Source organism: Leuciscus leuciscus (genome assembly GCF_965113295.1).
Source record: "Leuciscus leuciscus genome assembly, chromosome: 15".
NCBI lineage: Eukaryota > Metazoa > Chordata > Actinopteri > Cypriniformes > Leuciscidae > Leuciscus > Leuciscus leuciscus.
The window spans coordinates 5,424,240-5,442,426 of NC_138739.1; the positions used below are offsets into that span (position 1 = coordinate 5,424,240).

An 18,187-nucleotide genomic window follows, 5' to 3' on the forward strand; every position below is an offset into this window, starting at 1 on the left:
AATTTATGTTAAATTAATATTTATTATTAATATAGGCCTGTAAACATAATATATAGTTATTTATTTATTCAGATTATTTTACTAATCTATTATTATACAGATTATTTTATTAATTATTTTATTAACTAAAGTAAATAGAATTGTCCTTGTTAATCATTCTATTTGTTCATGATTTATTAATGATTAGGTATTTATACAATAGTAGGCCTACCACATTCACCCTGCTAGATACAAGTCAATCTCTGTAAATAAATAATAATGAAAGAAATCCCTCTTTTCCTCTGTGATTGGTTTCTGTCGTGCGTGCGGGTTCTTTAAGAGCAGGTCGCGCGCCTGCTCGCGCGCTATCAGTTGGAGCGGCAGCGTGAACGCGCAGTGGCTAAACGCGCCCAAGTTTCGCGCCAGACGCAGATGAGGCGATTCTCCTCACAGATTAGACTTAACCCCATACAGGTGAGTTTTTACATTTTAAATGTCATTTTAATCTGTATTAATAAATATCTGAGGGGGATGTAGATGTGTAAAGCGTTTTGAACGGCATATATGAGAGTAAAGATGAAATATCAGTTATTTTACGCAGAATACGAACTAAATATATTAGACGAAATATGAGAAACTTTAATTTATTCGGTCATATAGAGCCTAAAAATTGAATTTAAACTTAAGGCAGTCAAGATTACTGGATGTATTTGCTTAAAGCTGGTCGTTTTAACAGGAAAGTAGTAAAAATGTTTGTTGGACATTTACTATGGTACTAGTACCTTGTTCTCTTTGAAGTACTTACTTTATGTATGTTTTTGTTTGTACGTAACGTTACCATATTACCTTGTTTTTTTGGTACAAAAATGCCATGGCCACATGTGTTACCATCCCATATCTTCTAGTTATCATTATTACCACCTTACTATCATATTAGTAATATAATATATAAAACTAGAAGATAGTTATTCCCCCCCCCCACACACACTTTGGAGTACCATGGTATACTAGCATGTTTCCACCACAGCACTTTTTTCGTTCAGTTCCATGATTATATATTTTTGCATTAATACAAATACTATGTCATTTTCAATACAGTTAAATCAAGGTAATATCTAATTTCAGGGTATTTCTACATTTTAAAGGCACATTTGATGGCACGTTTCTACATTTGATGATAATGCACTTCATCAAAAATTTACATCTTTTCTCACACCATACACATTATGATTATATATTAAAAACCTTGAGATATAATCAGTATATTATGAAAGTCAGCCTACATGCAGCTCTATATCAAACCTAAATTGATGAATTATAAAGTATGGCTTGGAACCAAGTATAAAAAGTCTTCTAAAACAATGCATTAATCTGCTTTTAATGAAATAAGACTATAAAACATAAGCCTAGTTGATATAATGGAGATATTATGGCACAGATACTTCACTCTGATCTAGGATCATTTTTCACATTATGGAAACTTTTGCTGCTGATCTGCTCCTATTCAATTAGGTCCGTCTCCCATATCCATAAAGCATTGCTGTAAAGTTCAGCGTTATTAATCTTAGTCAGCAAGTACATGGCAGAAACAATTCATGAGATTTTCGGTGCAAAAATAGTACACGCTTCAGTCGAAATTAATTACAGCGTCAGGCAATTACACTCGAAAATTAGCTTGATGTGACGGATGGGGCGTAGCCGTATGATAATGCACATCTTTAGGCCTGATCAGACGAGCGATGTGAATTTAATCACGTTTGAATACTTTTTCATTAGTTAATGCACTTATATTCACATTTCCATTTGCGTATTACAGCTGGCAGTGGTTTGCAGAGTTCAGATGAAGACATTTATCACCACCGACTCTGAAAGCGTTTGATAATCCACACAGGACTGGGATTGATTATTTCAGTTTGTTTAGGTTATAATTTACAGTTATGCATTTAGCAGATGCTTTTTATCCGAAGCAACTTACAAAAGAGGAACAAACGGCTATTCTTACAATGGCAAGCAGGACTAGATTAGGAAGCAAACTACCCAGTTAACGGAACGTTATCAGAACGTTCTCTCAGTGTTATGAACAAACGTTCTTCCTGTAATGTTAATAGAATATTCGCTTATCTGCTCTTTAATAATGTTCTCAAAACGTTATTTATACGTTTATCTGTTTTGCAACTTTTTATTTGGATATTCGTCTTAACATTTTTCAAATGCTACTACTTGTTTCAGAATGTTCAGAAAACAGTCAAAAACATCAATCCCATAATGTTCGCAAAATTTAGCCCTGCACGATTCTGCATAAATTTAGAATCATGTTTTTTGTTTCAAAACTACTACAACTAAACAAAATGACATGTAATTTACTAGAGGTTCTGACAAAATGATAATTGCTACGGTCTATTTAAAATGTTTATTATATCTGGATGAATTATTTAAAGTCCCCCTGTAGTCAATAATTGTATCCCTTAAACTCATCTTTGATCACCAATATGACATTTAAACGACTTTTCCTTGAAAAAATGTCTTCATACATTGAATGTAACTCGACACACTTGCCTCATTTAGCAAATGAGCCCCGCCTCCACTCACTCACAGCAGCTCAGAGATCCACTCGTTGACGATCACACGTTGATCTGATTGGTTACAAGGTAGTTTGTGACGTCAGAAACACCAGCGATTTCAAAGCGTGTGTTTGAGACTGTCTTTTGGTTTTAAGGAGAAAATACTCAGCAATGCTGTCGACTTATGAATTTACACATGGTTTGTCTTAAAGCATATTAAAAACACCATATAGACACACAAACAACATTAAAAGCTGGATTTTCACCACAGGGGGACTTTTAAGAAATTGGTTTCAATGACTTCCTCATAAATACTTATTTGTTTCATTACTGAATGAATCAGGGTGTTTTGAACGAGACTCTTGAATGATTCAATGATAAATACATGTTTTTAACAGTAACTTGTCGCCACCTACTGGTGTAACAGCGTAATTGATAAAATCATTATTTGAAGCGCCAAGTTGCTTTCAAAAGATGATTTACTCTATTTTGATCGCTACCGTAGACATCAGTGTTTAGCCTATATCTGAACTAAAAACTTTTATCCCAGTTCTTCTGTGTTAATATGAATATTTGCAACACAAAAATAACAATACTGTGTGGTTGAAAAGACTGTATGTGAAGCAGTTTCATACTTGTACAATACATGACTCGCTCTGGATCAAACGCAGATCTGAATTATTCCGGAATGATTTTGTCAAATGTTTAATAGACACAAGAGCATCGTTGTCATTTAGGAATAAGATCGAGTGGGAGTTTGAATCGGGATCGCCATCTTTTAACAAATAATTATATAATTCATTACGTAATATGAACATTGGCAAAACATTTTGTTATTATAATGGTTTTGAAGTCAGTCCTGTATATGTTCCACCAGACGTTTTCTTCTTCAGATTTGTTTAGTTTGGGATATATTCGTGAGGCAACAGGATTTGGAAAAGCTGGATATTAGTTTTAACCTTGTCCTGTTCTTTGCCCCCAGCGCCACCGCATCTTTCTCCAGCTTTTTTTGCCTCTGTTGAAAGATGAATTTGAGCTTTCAGGGCGCTGGCAAAGTGATTGTTGCGTTTGCCTGGAATCAGCATTTTCTTTTCCATCTGTGGTGATTTAATAATCCGTTCTTAATAGCTGTGCTCCTGTACATCTGCGCTGGGATCTCCCATTGTCAAGATTTGCCTGGAATCGTTTTATCTCCTCCGGCGCCTCCATCTTGCCCTCCCGACGGCGTCACACACTTTTCATCTCATATTTGCTGATGTCTCTCCCCGCGGAGCGAGTGCTGTTCAGTATTCAGTTGCGTGCACTTGTTTGTCAGCTCACCTCAGGCGACTCTGTCCCACAATCAGCCCTGTGACCTCTGACCCTGCTGGAAAGATCTACACACTGGATTCCCTGATTGCGTTCTGTTTGAATTTGATTCGGTTCTAATTCATTTGAGCATTTATTGAACTTGCATGTCGATTCTGCATTTATATGAAAGGTGTCTCCTTGCTAATGCTGTTGCTTATACTGGGAAACTTTTAGACATGGTACATTACAAAAATATAATTTTTTACATAATTAGCTTTTGATTCAATTGTTCAATTATTATATAAACATTAACTTCTGAGCTTGAGATTTTTTTTTTTTTTTAATGACTCATTTAAAGGACCGGCTCAAAAAAGTAAATTGTTTGTGAATTGAACAGTGAATGCACTGTATGTGTTGATTAAAAAAGAACCGATTTAAATGACTCATTTTGTGTGAATCGTACGTTGATTCACTAAAAAGAACCGATTTAAATGACTAATTTTGTGTGAATCGTACGTTGATTCACTAAAAAGAACCGATTTAAATGACTCATTTTGTGTGAATTTTACAGTACTACACTGTATGTGTTGATTCACTAAAAAGAACCGATTTAAATGACTCATTTTGTGTGAATCGTACGTTGATTCACTAAAAAGAACCAATTTAAATGACTCATTTTGTGTGAATCGTACAGTACTACACTGTATGTGTTGATTCACTAAAAAGAACTGGTGTAAATGACTCATTTTGTGTGAATCGTACAATACTGATTGCGCTGTATTTTTTGATTCACTAAAAATAACTGGTTTAAATGACTCATTTTGTGTGAATCGTACGTTGATTCACTAAAAATAACCGATTTAAATTACTCATTTTGTGTGAATCGTACTACGCTGATTGCACTATATGTTTTGATTCACTTAAAAGAACCGGTTTAAATGAGTCATTTGTTTGTAAATGCATGCATTTGATTCACATCACTAAAAAGAACCAGTTTAACCCTTTCACACGTAAGTTTAAAATATTCTGGCTGACCCCCCAGCGTGAGTTTTTCAAGGCGACCGTTATTTAGAATGTGTCACTTTATGGTTTCCATGGTGACGCGTCATTGCTTGTCACGTGACACACCGCAGCAACAACAGAGCTGAATGAATGACGATCTGCTTTTATGTCATTTTTCCTTTTTTATTCAAAATATTCACAAATTTGTTAGATATGACATGAAATATCTGATATTCCGATTGTCAAATATATGCAAGTGGAAGTATTTTGTTGTTTAAACACCTTTATAACGATCGCGTTAGTTCAGCTGTATTCGCGATGGGCGCCGCCATCTTAGTTTGTGCCGCAGACGCAGTTCAGAGAATCGGATCTGTTGGATTTACAACACGTGAATTCATCCACTTCTCCCGAAATACATAAAACAAGTAAGTGGCAGGTGAACTGGGAGAAGAATAGTGTAAACTTTAAAGTTACTTACACAATGTGTATCTGATGAATAAAACTAATTATAATGGAAAGGATTATTATTGCCTCTTCCTTTGACATCAGTGTGTATTTTATAAACTCTAAATGTATTGTTTATTTAGTACTTATATGTCTGAAACCTAAAATAAACATTATGTGGTTGAAAACACTGAAAAGTTGTGATATATGAGCGCGCCTGTCTCTGGCTCAGCGCCAGCCAACGCGGGAAAGCCCATTTGAATTTAGCAGTTGATCACGTCATGTACTGACCGTTCTAATCACACCGGTGTGATCGTACGCTCCAGGGACCAGCCTAGACTGATCACACCGGTGTGATCGTACGTGCGAAAGGGTTAAATGACACACACATTTTTGTGTGTGTGTGTGAATCACATCAGACTGATGAAACAAAATTATTTTCCATGCCATTATTTTGTGGAGCACATCTTTTTATTTTATTTATTTTTTACTTTAAAAAATACCTACAGCTGACAAACAAGTCGCTGTTCATCACAGTGTTTTTGATTTTAAGCGTGTAGTTTTATTAGTAGCATTTACTGTAAATATAAGTTTATGTAGGCCTAGTAAAGTAGTTCAAAAGTTTGTTTCCACAACTCGCCCTCGTTTGTTGAGGTCCACTAAGGCCCAGCGCTGTCCGACCCGCTCACTCACTGCCATTCCCTCCGTCCATCATCCGCTCCGGCGGCTCAATAATTCATGCTTTGATTTGGGATGTGAATTAAAGACATCAGGAGTGCTGACACCAACTCCTCTGTCATCCCATCTCATGCTTTACTGATGTAGACTGATCTAGAGCCAGCAGTCCTTACAAAGTTTTACTTCACGATACTCCATATGCAGTACTTTTATCTAAATGTCAGTATTTTTGAGAAGGAAAGCCACACATATATTTTTGCCGCACAAGCCCTGAAAAGTGAAGCCAAAACGTCTCGATCGCCCCCCGGTGACTGGTCCTAGTATAGGTCATAAGCCCCGCCTCCCCGTGTTATTCAACGGGACTTGAGACCAACTAAACAATTTAATTACACTTCAAATATCTTTTTTCCGAAGGTGGTTTCTGTCATTTACTGTAGTTTTTATCACGCTGATGTAAATTCAAGTGTTTGTTTTAAAAATAAGTTTGTTTTTAGTTAGTTATTTGATGCTATAAAAACGGTGTTGTGACGTCATGATTGACAGCAGTGATTGACAGGTTCTCTGAGCGAAGTAGTCACTGAAGCACCAACAGACTTTTTTGGGGATCGGAGGACTGAGGAGATTGGAGCTTTAAATTTAATATAAAATTTTCTATAATTAATTATTTCACACCGAGAGTGAGGGCGGAGCGTTGATTTTGCGGCTTTACTTCCTGCTCACGACTGCGCAGGTCTGGTGCCGAGATCGCTACTGCGCAGACTCAAGCCCCAAGATGTCAGCGCCATATCGGGACACTGGCGGCTTCAGTTCTCACCAATGGAAGAGAGCGAAGGGACGTCGTCCATATTTTTTTTACAGTCTATGGTTTGAACGAATCGGTTGAGTGAATGATTCACTTACATTCATAAAGGCAGCGACTTGTTACGTTGATAAATAAATCAGTGCTTTTGAACTAATCATTTGAAATAATGATTCAGTCACTCCTTTCCATATACACATAACAGTAGTCAAAATTTGAAGTGGATCATTAAAGTTAATCAATGTTGTCATAAGACAAGAACAGATAATAAACGGGTATAAAACGGGTTTTATGTGTGTGTATATATATATATATATATATATATATATATATATATATATATATTAGGGGTGTAACGATACGCGTATTCGTATCGAACCGTTCGGTACGAGGCTTTCGGTTCGGTTTTCGGTACGCATTACGTACCGAACGTAATGGTCAATTGGACCATTTTTTTCTGCCGACCAAAATTTCGTTATTTCAAATGAAGGCGCGTCGCGGGTGGCAAGCGCGCTCATAGAGGCTGGCGCGACCACAACATCAACTGGCAAATGCAATGTAAGGAACGAAACTGAGCTACTGTTATTGTGTTTGTGTGGACCGTTTATCAGTTTTGACCTGTGAAGCGGGACTCGCGAGCCCCTATGCGCGAGCCTGATCAAGCAACACCACACAGCGCTTAGAGATCCAGACCAGTAAAGAATGCATTTGAATTTCAAATGCTTTTTGAATTCGCCACTGAAGTAATAACATCGCTGCGAGATCTAGTGAGAAACATGCACATTTCTCTGTTATTAACGGATCAAACAGCGCTGACGTGGAAACCAGGAAGAAACATCGTGCCATGAATGAACTGGCCGATGTCCACAGATCAGCAACATTCACCATGTAGTGTAGTAACACTAAATGCAAGGTATGGAAGTTTGTCAGGAATAGTGGGCTATAATGCTTTCAAGTAACATTATGTCTGTTTTATTTTGACATTATGAATACAATTGCTGCCCTCAAATGTTAATCTGAACTAAAATAAACCTGTGTTTATAACTAGCCTACTACTACAATATTACATTTCATTTTGTCCAAGGAGCTGTTTTGTTTTATATGCTCATAAGAAGAGTCAAGTATAGCTCCATTATTGCTCAGTAAAAAAAAAAAAAAAAAAAAAAAAATCATACTTTATGATGTTAGTTTCATTAAACAAAATAATAATTAAAAAAAATTTAATTCAAGGAAATTTCTCTGGCATTTATTTATTTTTGCTGTAGCCAATGGAAAACGTACCGAACCGTACCGAACCGTGACACAAGTGTATCGTATCGAACCGAACCGCGAATTTTGTGAACCGTTACACCCCTAATATATATATATATATATATATATATATATATATATATATACACACACGTGTGTGTGTGTGTGTGTGTGTGTGTGTGTGTGTGTGTGTGTGTGTGTGTGCACTATTTATTATCCTCTATTCCTGTATTGCTGTACAGGCACAGGAGTTCAAAGCCATCTTTTTCCTTCATTTGGTTTAAATGAGCAGTTATCATGTGGAGCTTGTCTATATTTGTGCTTGTCTCGGCAGCAGGAGAGACGTGTGTGTTTGACACTGAGGACCGAAGCTCTTAAAATCGTTCCCATCAGCAGCAGGCCGTCTGTATAGAGGTCCCGCTTCTGACAGATATTGGTGACACGGGCACTTAAGGGAAAATTACACGGCTGTTTCCACGGACAGCCAGCTGGGTCTGAGGTATCCGAGTCATTATGCTGCGCAGCGGCTCAGAGTCACGCCGCTGTTGTTGAATTACGCTAATAATTCTTCAGTGATACCGCGGAGAACTCTTGTTTTTGTCAACTTTAATAACCCTGTCTAAAAAGTCTGCGCTGGACACACACACGTCGTATGGAGACGTATGAGACTCATATTTCTAATATATTAGAAATGTTACATTTTATTACATTACATATACCTTTTATTTTTGCAATTGATTATGTTTTCGTTCAATTTGATACATAAAAAAAAAAAAAAAAGTAGTTGTATTTACAAATTATATTTTCTTTACATTTTATTATTTTTTTAATAATTTTTTTTTACTATTTGCGTTTTAAAAATACAAATTTTTACTTTAAAAAAGTATTTATATAACATTTTTCTTACAATTTATTCACGTTCTATTTTATATATAATTTATAACAAATTATATATTTCTTTACATTTTATTACATTCTTACGTTCTTTATATGTATTTTTATAATTTGCGTATTTTTTTTCTTTTTTACTTTAAAAAAGTATTATTTATATATATATATATATATATATATTACAATTTATTAACATTCTATTTTATATATCTTAAACAATTTTACTTAAAAAAAAAAATATTTTTTGATTTTATAATTTATAACGTTAAATTTTATATCGTTTTAAATTATTTTACATTTTATCATATTATTTCTAATATTATAAACTCTTTATTTTAAATTTTTACTTTAAGATTATTATGTGTTCATTTATTTATCTATATATCTAAAAAAAAAATTTTTTTTTTTTTTTTTTTACATTTTATAATATATTACTTCTACATTTCCTTAAATCTAAATCCGGATCTCAATAGTGTCTCAAACTGTGCGCAAATCGTCCTCACTGGACACACACGGATCGTATGGAGACGTATATGAGATTGCTAAAGCTAACATGTCATGTATAAACGCTAATGGACACGTTTTCTTAATCCTGCGAGCCCCATTCCTCAAGCGTCACACACCCGAGCGGACGCATGAATATCAAACTAGTTTCTCTCCCTCCTGTCCTGGTGTTTCTGGAGGGTCAGCAGTTTGAGGCGTCTTCACGTCTTCTCTTCTTCTTGCCCACTCAGCAAACGCGTGGGGTGAGATTTCTGTCTCCTGCTGTCAAGAGGAGGATTATATAGAGATGACGGCTGTGAACTGAAATAAACCCATTGTAGGACAGTTTGGAAGCGTTCCCGGTGTACATGTACAGCCACAGGGAGGAAAATCACAACTCATAATCTCTTCTTAATATGTCTATTGTTGTTCAAAGACAGAATTAGGGTTAGATGGCGATCAACTCGAGCCTTTGCTGAACATGTTCTTCTGTTTCAGATTTGCCACGTCAACAATGTTTGCTGTCAGAAATAATCTCAGAATGAGCTCAGAATGTCTTTCCTGCAAACGGAAATCCTTATGTTGCGTTCACACCGCACGCGAATTGAGTTCTGGAGCGAGTGATTTCCATGTTAAGTCAAGACGCGTTCACGCTCGTCTGGAGATCCTGCTAGACGCGTTTAGCGCGGCGCGAAAGAGGCTAATTGAGCGTCTGGTGCGATACGCGCAAGTGATTTTATTTGGTGCTTTTTGTGCATTCACGCGTTTGAAGCGAATTCGCGTTTGACGCCCGAGTTGAAAAATCTGAACTTTGGCGCCTGTTCGCACCGCGTTAACCAATCAGGAGCCTGCTTGCTGCTGTCACGTGGTGAAGTAAAAACAAAGCAAATCTTTTATCACATAAAAACTTGATTTCAAGATATGAGACATATTCATTTTGTATTGAATATGCTATTTATTCCAAATCTAAATCCAGATTATATGAAACATTATTCTAATGTAAAGACAACCAACATACTTCAGTGTATAAGATCATAGTTCGTGTCTGGACAGTGTTGTGTGAGAAGAAATAAAGCAAATCGCAGGACAGGTTAATTACTTTTGGAGGCTGGCTCCGTTTATCATCAAAACAAAAATAAATGACAGATTAGGTGGGTGAGGGCGAGGGTGATCCTTGCTCCGATGCGGGACAACCGGTCCTCAAACTCGGCGCGGGACATGCGGAATTACCGCTAAAAGCGCAGCTCCTGGAGCAAGTGGTGAAACTCGCCAAACTAGGAACGCCTCCGGAGGGTCTGGTGGACCAAGTACGGCGACGATGACCCCTACACCGCTGTTCTGCTCTCCAGAGCAAATACGAGCGGTGACTCTCTCGATGAATGCTCGATCAACATCAGCCATCTTGCAAATAGACAACGCCTAGCACTTGCCCCTCCCACAAGAAGTGGATTTCACCTCGAACACGCGTTCGAATATATTTGCTTCTATTTCGCTTCAAATGCTCGCTTTATACGCGCGTCCAATTCAAAATGTTCAAGCGTCCAACTAGACGCGAATTTGGCGCTCAATTCGCGTGTGGTGTGAACGCAAGCATTATAGAAAATATAAATAATAAAGTGAGACCGCTTCAATATCCCAGTTGTCTCTCTCGAACAGTGATGAGATTAGATGGAAAAAGAGAAAAAGAGCCTCTGGTCTCACCAAAGTCGAGTTATCTGTGGCATAACTTATAGAAAATAAAATAGAACTTCTCTTTAATATATTTAATGTTGTGATCAGATTGAGACTTACGATATATTTTCTTATATCATATCTATTGTTTTTGTTAAATTATATTGTAATATTTCTGATATTATATTATAAATTATTTTTATTTCACATTTTATTATACATTTATTGTATATGTAGTTTATTTATTTAGCATTTTTATTTTATATATTTTATTTTTTACATTTTATTTTTTTTATATTATATATAATATTTTTTTATTTTATAAATTTTTTACATTATGTAAAATTATTATTTAGCATTTTTTATATATTTAATTACATTATTCTTTTTATTTTACATAGTTTCTTTATGATTTTGCTTTTTTTAATTTATTTTTTATTAACATTTACATTTAACTTATTACATTATTTTGATATTTAATTTTTTACATTTTACTATAAATGTATGTTCTATTTTATATATATTTAATTATTTGACACTGTATTGTATTATCAGGGAAACATCTTGATGCTTGAGCAGTACAGTACGGTTTTCCATCACACATGACACTTGGAGTTTGTCCCGAGCTCAAGGTGACCCGGACGTTTCCCACAATCCTGCCGATGCGGCGATAGCGATCCGTTATTGATGAATGAACACGGACAAACCGAAATATAAAAGGAAAAATCACAGAATGTCACCAGTAAGGGCTGTGATGGATGGCATCAGGTCTGTTTCCAGGCGTTTCCCTGAGACCTGCACATGGCTCCTTCTTTTCAGACCCGTTTTATCCTGATAAACACACACTTGGTTGGACAATTTCAGCAAACCTCATTCATAAGGTTGCGTTTATACGACAATTATGTACTAAAAACGATCAAAACGATCCTCGTTATAGTGTCTATAGACACATTACATAATCTAAAATGTTTTATGTCCGATTTTTATTCTAAGGATGTTAATCTTGATGATACTGTGTTATTACTTTGTCTTCTGGAGAAATTTCATCTTCACACAACCAGAAACATTCACTTTAATCGCAATTTTAGAATGTTCTCCTCTGATATAAAGTCCCGTTTTACTTCAAGAAAATGTCAAATCCTTTGTACTCAAAGGCTTCGACAACATCTATCATCCTTGAGTCTGTTTTAAGGAATCTTTCATTTTTCATGATGACAATGTTATAGTGTTGATTTGTGAAAATACTTTCCGTATACCCCTTTATTTCTTGCTGTTAATATCTGTATCCTTTCATGTGCAAAAAAAAAAAAAAGTCTAATAACGTAATACGCATGTGCATGACGTCACCGTTTTCAGAGATTCACGTTTTTGTAGTTTACACGGAGATGTCGGCCGGAACGCTTAAAAAGTGCGTTTTTAGTTGAAAGCGGTGACGTGTAAACGGCCCCTAAGAGTTTGATTTCATGAAACCAGCATTTGTTTTTCATTATTTTATATTTCATTTATTATATAATTTTTTTTAGATAATTATATATTTATTTTACATTTTGTTTTAAATTCAGCATTTTTATTTTACTTTATTATATTTTTCATTTAATTTTTCATTATGTTTTTATGCTCGGTTTCATATTATTTAGCCATTTTATTTTACTTTTTTATTTACGTGATTTTTATTTAACATTTTATTATATATTTTATGCTCATTTTTTTAATTTTTTTTATTGGTTTATTACTTAGCCTTTTTATTTGACTTTATTTATATTATATATTATATTTTATTATATTTTTCATTTTCCCCTCAATTTTATTTTTGAATGTTACACTTCTCGTTCAAATCTTTATCTTGATAAACACCTGAATTTCCCCCGATTCTCTCTTAGCCCTCGGTACGGTTCGGTTTGAAGCCAACCACCTTCATTTCTCATCCGATTGTGGCCTCTAATTAGTTTTCGAGAGGCTTTTCGGGACAAATAATGACAAATCCGTGTGTTCGGCGCGTCACGACTCTAGCGGGGGTCAGTGAATAATGGGATCGGCTTCAGTCGTTTTCCTCGGAGGCTGAAATGAAAGCAAAAACACGCTGGCGTTTCCTCCCCGAGGAGCTGGTTAATGAAATGCAGTTTGTTTGGCCCTCGACACGGACTCTAACGGCAGTAAATGAGCGTCCCAGAGGCTCTGAGGCGCGTCACCGATTCGCTGAGGGTCATTATGAACGCGAGGAACAGCAGAATAAAAGGATGAGCGAGAGTCTTGCTCAAACACGCACAGGCTTGAGTTGCTGCCGTAATGGAAAACATGAAGCCGAACCTGAGGATCTGGCAACCGGCCTTGTTATTGGAAAAAAGAGGCCTGATTCCTCACGCCGCTCGTCTCTGAGTTGGTTCAGTCAAGCCGAGTTCAGAGTGAAGTCGTTGAGAGGGTTTAATGTCCTCTGTTTGTGTGACCTGTGATTTTCGGAGACCTGCTGGGGCACCATCTGCTCGAGCACGAATGCTGAACCCACCGGCGTATGAAATATAAAACACATAACATTAGGCTTTAACATCTCAACAGTGCCTCAAGGTCACATGGAGAGCTTTCCTCACAGTTCTCTTCTCGAGGTTCAGAAGGAGCAAAAGTCTCAATATGAGCTTTAACATTCGTCATCAAACTCTCAGACTCCTTCATGCGAATCACCCCAGATAAGATGATCGCATATCTTTATTAGTAGTATTAATATATTATTATTATTAAGATAACCATATACATTTAGGTAAATATTAACATTTATACACATTATAATTTAAAGCATATTTTTAGTAATTTTGTTTATTTATGTATTTAATAATGAAAAATGCAATTAATAAAGGAAAGCATGTTTATTAGTACTATGTATTTATTTATAATGACATAAAAATTATGATGAAATGAATAAAGTACTAATAATGAAATATGGGTTATAACATGCTTAGTATTTATATATTTAATAAATTAATTAAATGCTAATAATTAAACAATTTACAGCACGTTATATTATGAATTAATAAAAATACAATAATTTATCTTCATTTCAAAATATACTTCACTATATAAATAATTATTAGTAGTATTGAATGAATAAGTAAAATATGTATTATAACATTTTTAGCATTTTATTTATTAATTTCATTACAATAATAATTATGTGAATACAAAATTAATAACAATTGCACATTTTATTAGTAGTATTTGTTATGGGCAATTTTATTATATATATAATTAATATTATTAAATGAATGAATAAATAAATGAAATATGTATTAACTTTTTTTTAGCATTTTATTTATTCATTTCATTATAATAATAATAATCATGAATAAAAATACAAAAAAGAATAACAATATAATTGATAGCATATTTTACTAGTATTTTATTAAAAAAAATTTTAATGAATTATTATTATTAGTATTTTTGTTTGATTTCTTCTTCCATTATGACGTGTTCTCTGAGTGTTTGTCTCTGTTCAGTGAGTCTGATGAAGCCCTGATTGATTAAGTCCAGTTGATGAAGTGGCCGAGAGAGAGAGAGCGCCACACAGATCTTCACATCTTCCTCTCATTCATCATGACACTGAGACGCGTCCATTCAGCGCCAGCCACTTCTGTGCCCACCATCCATCTTTCCCCTCGTCTTCGTCCGATCGCTTTAATCACGCCGTCGCTGTTCAGCTTTAAGATAATCGTCTGCTGACATTTCGTATCCCGTGATCCCAGACTAGCGACAGCCTAACTCGTATTATTCATGAATGGTTGTTTGGTTTCCTCCAACAGTCGGCTAATGCTTCGTTAAAACGCCTCACTGACGGATAAAGACGACATTTACAACACACAGTTTTGCTGGTATCACCGTTTTGTAATCAGTTTCACCGTTACGCAGAATGTCAGGGTAATTATGGGAGTTTTGATTGGATTCGTTGAAACACTCATTCACTCTATCCTAATGGATGATTGACTTTCTAAAGCCTCCACATCATTAACATGATTAACACCGTACTGAAACACCTGCTATATGTGGTTTTCATGTCCTTTGCCCTCTTAGTCTTTTCTGGAAATATGACTTTTTATAGCATATCATATATCCGAAATATTCCATTTTTGAAGAGAAATCTTTGACTTATTTCACTCAGGGTTATTTTAGTTAACTGGGCCTAAAACCATTAAAAAAAGATTTTTTTGTTGTTGTTTGAAATAAAATAAATATAAAATATATAAAAACATATTTTATTTCAGCTAGTTGACATGGCAATATTTCTCTTTTTCATTTAGTTTAACTTGATCTACTTAAACTAAAACTGAAATAAAAATGGTATAGACATATTTTATAAAAACAAAAACTTGAAACTTGTTTTATAAAAATGACAAAAACACAACAAAATGACTGAAAGTTTAAAATAAAAACGAAAAATATAAAACTAACTCAAAATATTATAACACTGATTTCACTTTTATATGGTTATATTGTTAATGTTTTATATTTACATTGATATTTCAAAATAATTACTCTAACGCATGCTTACTTAATATTTTGTATGATGGTTTAAAGAAAATGTATCTGTGTGTCATTTGTATTAATATTCCTAATACATTTATTTATATGGATATAAATTGAAATGGTTCAAATATTTAATAATACATTATTTTTCAGTTTAGATTAATATGCATTTAAAAACATGTTTTTGTGTGTTAATTTAAATAGTGTTACTTACAAGTAATAAATAGTATATAAAACATGCCTTGATTATTTCTTACTTGAGTTTTTTTTCTTCAGAACTTCCAAAAAACTAAACATGAAAAATGTACTTATTTTATATATTTTGTGTTAAGATTCAGTAGACAGTCTTTTAAGGTAAAAAGCATATAATCTTGCTTCACTTTGAGGTTTTGGCTAGGAACAGTTAATAGTCATGCCACTAGGCTGAATTAAATGTTGAATATGTGTATGTTGTGTGTTAACAGGTTGAAGTACAACAGACCAGAGGCCAAACACACTGCAGCGAAGGCGTCATTTCCTTGACTCTGTGCTGTCCGCCTACATCTGATCCCAACCCGATCGATAGTACCAACCTTGCAAGACGTTTCTGTGTGAGAAAACGCGTTCAGAGGCAAGCAAGAAGGAGCAGATCATCCGATTTACCAACCTAATGGACAGACAGCAGCTCACTAATCAAACTGGCTCTGAAAACGGCTCATTTAATGCTCGCAGCGGTTCGCATGTTGATCTAGTGCCCTGCTGATCCGATAAGGTGCCTGAAATTCTTCTGTCTGCCACTTTCTGCACAAGCCAGAAATGAGAAACTTGCCGTCGGTGCAAATTTTGCTTTAGTGTAAAGTGGCGCCCAACGTGGGGCACAACACCTGCATACCGCGTCCCATCTGGATCCAATTAGCCCTAGCCCTGCAGCGAAGAGCCACGAGGAACGAGTGTGTGACTCGAGTCCCTGCACGCGCTGCTGTTTTTATCCACCGTGGCAGCCTGTTGTGTCATGTCCCATCGACTTGCGCCGTGCCACTTGAGGGTCAGATCAGATGTGACAGGTCTGAAATAAACAGGCCTGTCGTTTTGAGCAGCGAAGTCCCGGATTGCTCCACTTGTGTCAGTTTGCGTGTCCGTCACGCGGGCAGAAGTGTCGGGAGGGTTGACTTTGGCCTCGGTTGTCCACATCGAGGTCACTGTACCAATCTGGCCAACCTCTCAGTCCAACCCACCCTCCAGACAGCTTGCAAGTTCTGCCGTCGCCCTCCTTGGAGGATGAGCGATGTGTCCACACTGGACTATGAGCTGCTTTTGCCGGGGCCTTCGTTCGCTGGGGTTCCCAGCAGCCCACCTTTTGGAGGAGACTCCGAGCAAAGGACGGCCTTCGCGTTCGTTGGTCTCCTGATGCTGTTTTTGATTTTCCTGTTGGTGCGTTGCTTCCGGATATTGCTGGATCCCTACAGCCGAATGCCCTCTTCCTCTTGGACCGATCATAAAGACGGCTTCGAGCGGGGCCAGTTTGACTATGCCTTGGTGTAGTCACATGACCGAGAGAGCCTTAGCCCAACCTGTAGCTCATGGCGCCGACTACGCCAAAGGCAAAGCACCTTGAAAGTCGCGCATACCAATTGCGTCAATGTACGCTACTTTCCCAACACATCTTAATTAACAGGGTCGTCCATTTCTTCCGCTGTAGCTACATCCTCAGGACGGTCTACAACGAATGCACGCGGAGCATGAAGTCAGTGGTTCAAGGTGCCCAACACGACACTCACTGTGAACTGTTACTACCCTACACAAAGTCGACGACTGTACATATTTCATTGTTGATGTAGATATATCTTAATTGTAAAAGATGATGAATCTTCTCAATGGACCTTAGTAGGTGGCATATTTAATTTAACACAACTGAAAATAAGGATAGATGATGCACCATCGATCGTTCAGCCAATGAAACATTGATCAAAATTTATTTACAAGTACAAATAGGGAATTCAGTAACACTTTTGTGTTAAGAGGAACTTTAATAGTTTAAAAAAATATATATACCAACGCATTTCGGCTTAATAGCCTTCCTCAGGGTGCACAACAGACACAATGCATGAAGATTTTAAAACATCTACATTTCGAGTTACTCACACGAAGAAAGTTAAAAACAGTTTACAAGCTCCACTCAAGCCGTCACTCTAATAGGTGAAAAAGGTTAATTATCGAAATGAAACAGTCACCCAATCAGAACACATCCTCATCAAGTTTGCATGTTTTACCCATTTCTACATTATAAAAAATTGAGTCATCAAATAACAAGGTCACATCTTCCATAAAAAAAAAAAAAGATTCATACAATAAACGTCACAGAAACTTAAAGACAAAAGTACTCATTCATACCTTCAAAGCCTCTTTAGTTTTTTCCTCACATAATCAGTGTTTCCATTTCTTGTACTGTTTTATCTTTTCAATACCAAGAAAGAAAAAAGATGATATTTTATGGTTACACTCACAAAAAAGTCTTGCAACAGGACTCTTTCGATCCTTTCCATTTATTGCACTTCTATGTTCTCTTATCCTCTCTTTTAATGAACAAGATTTTCACATTGAATCATAAATCAAATTTTTTGTCTTACATGTTATAAAACTCTTAATATAT

General features: G+C 35.9%; 1 protein-coding gene across 1 annotated transcript; it reads left to right on the forward strand.

The window, feature by feature from the left end:
• Positions 1 to 329: 329 nt before the first annotated feature.
• Positions 330 to 18,177, forward strand: LOC309476328 (cortexin-1-like). The gene is made up of 2 exons (XM_082139624.1): positions 330 to 453; positions 16,023 to 18,177. Exon 2 carries the CDS (start codon positions 16,816 to 16,818, stop codon positions 17,077 to 17,079), a length of 264 nt encoding a protein of 87 aa, XP_081995750.1. The 5' UTR covers positions 330 to 453; positions 16,023 to 16,815; the 3' UTR covers positions 17,080 to 18,177.
• Positions 18,178 to 18,187: the final 10 nt, after the last annotated feature.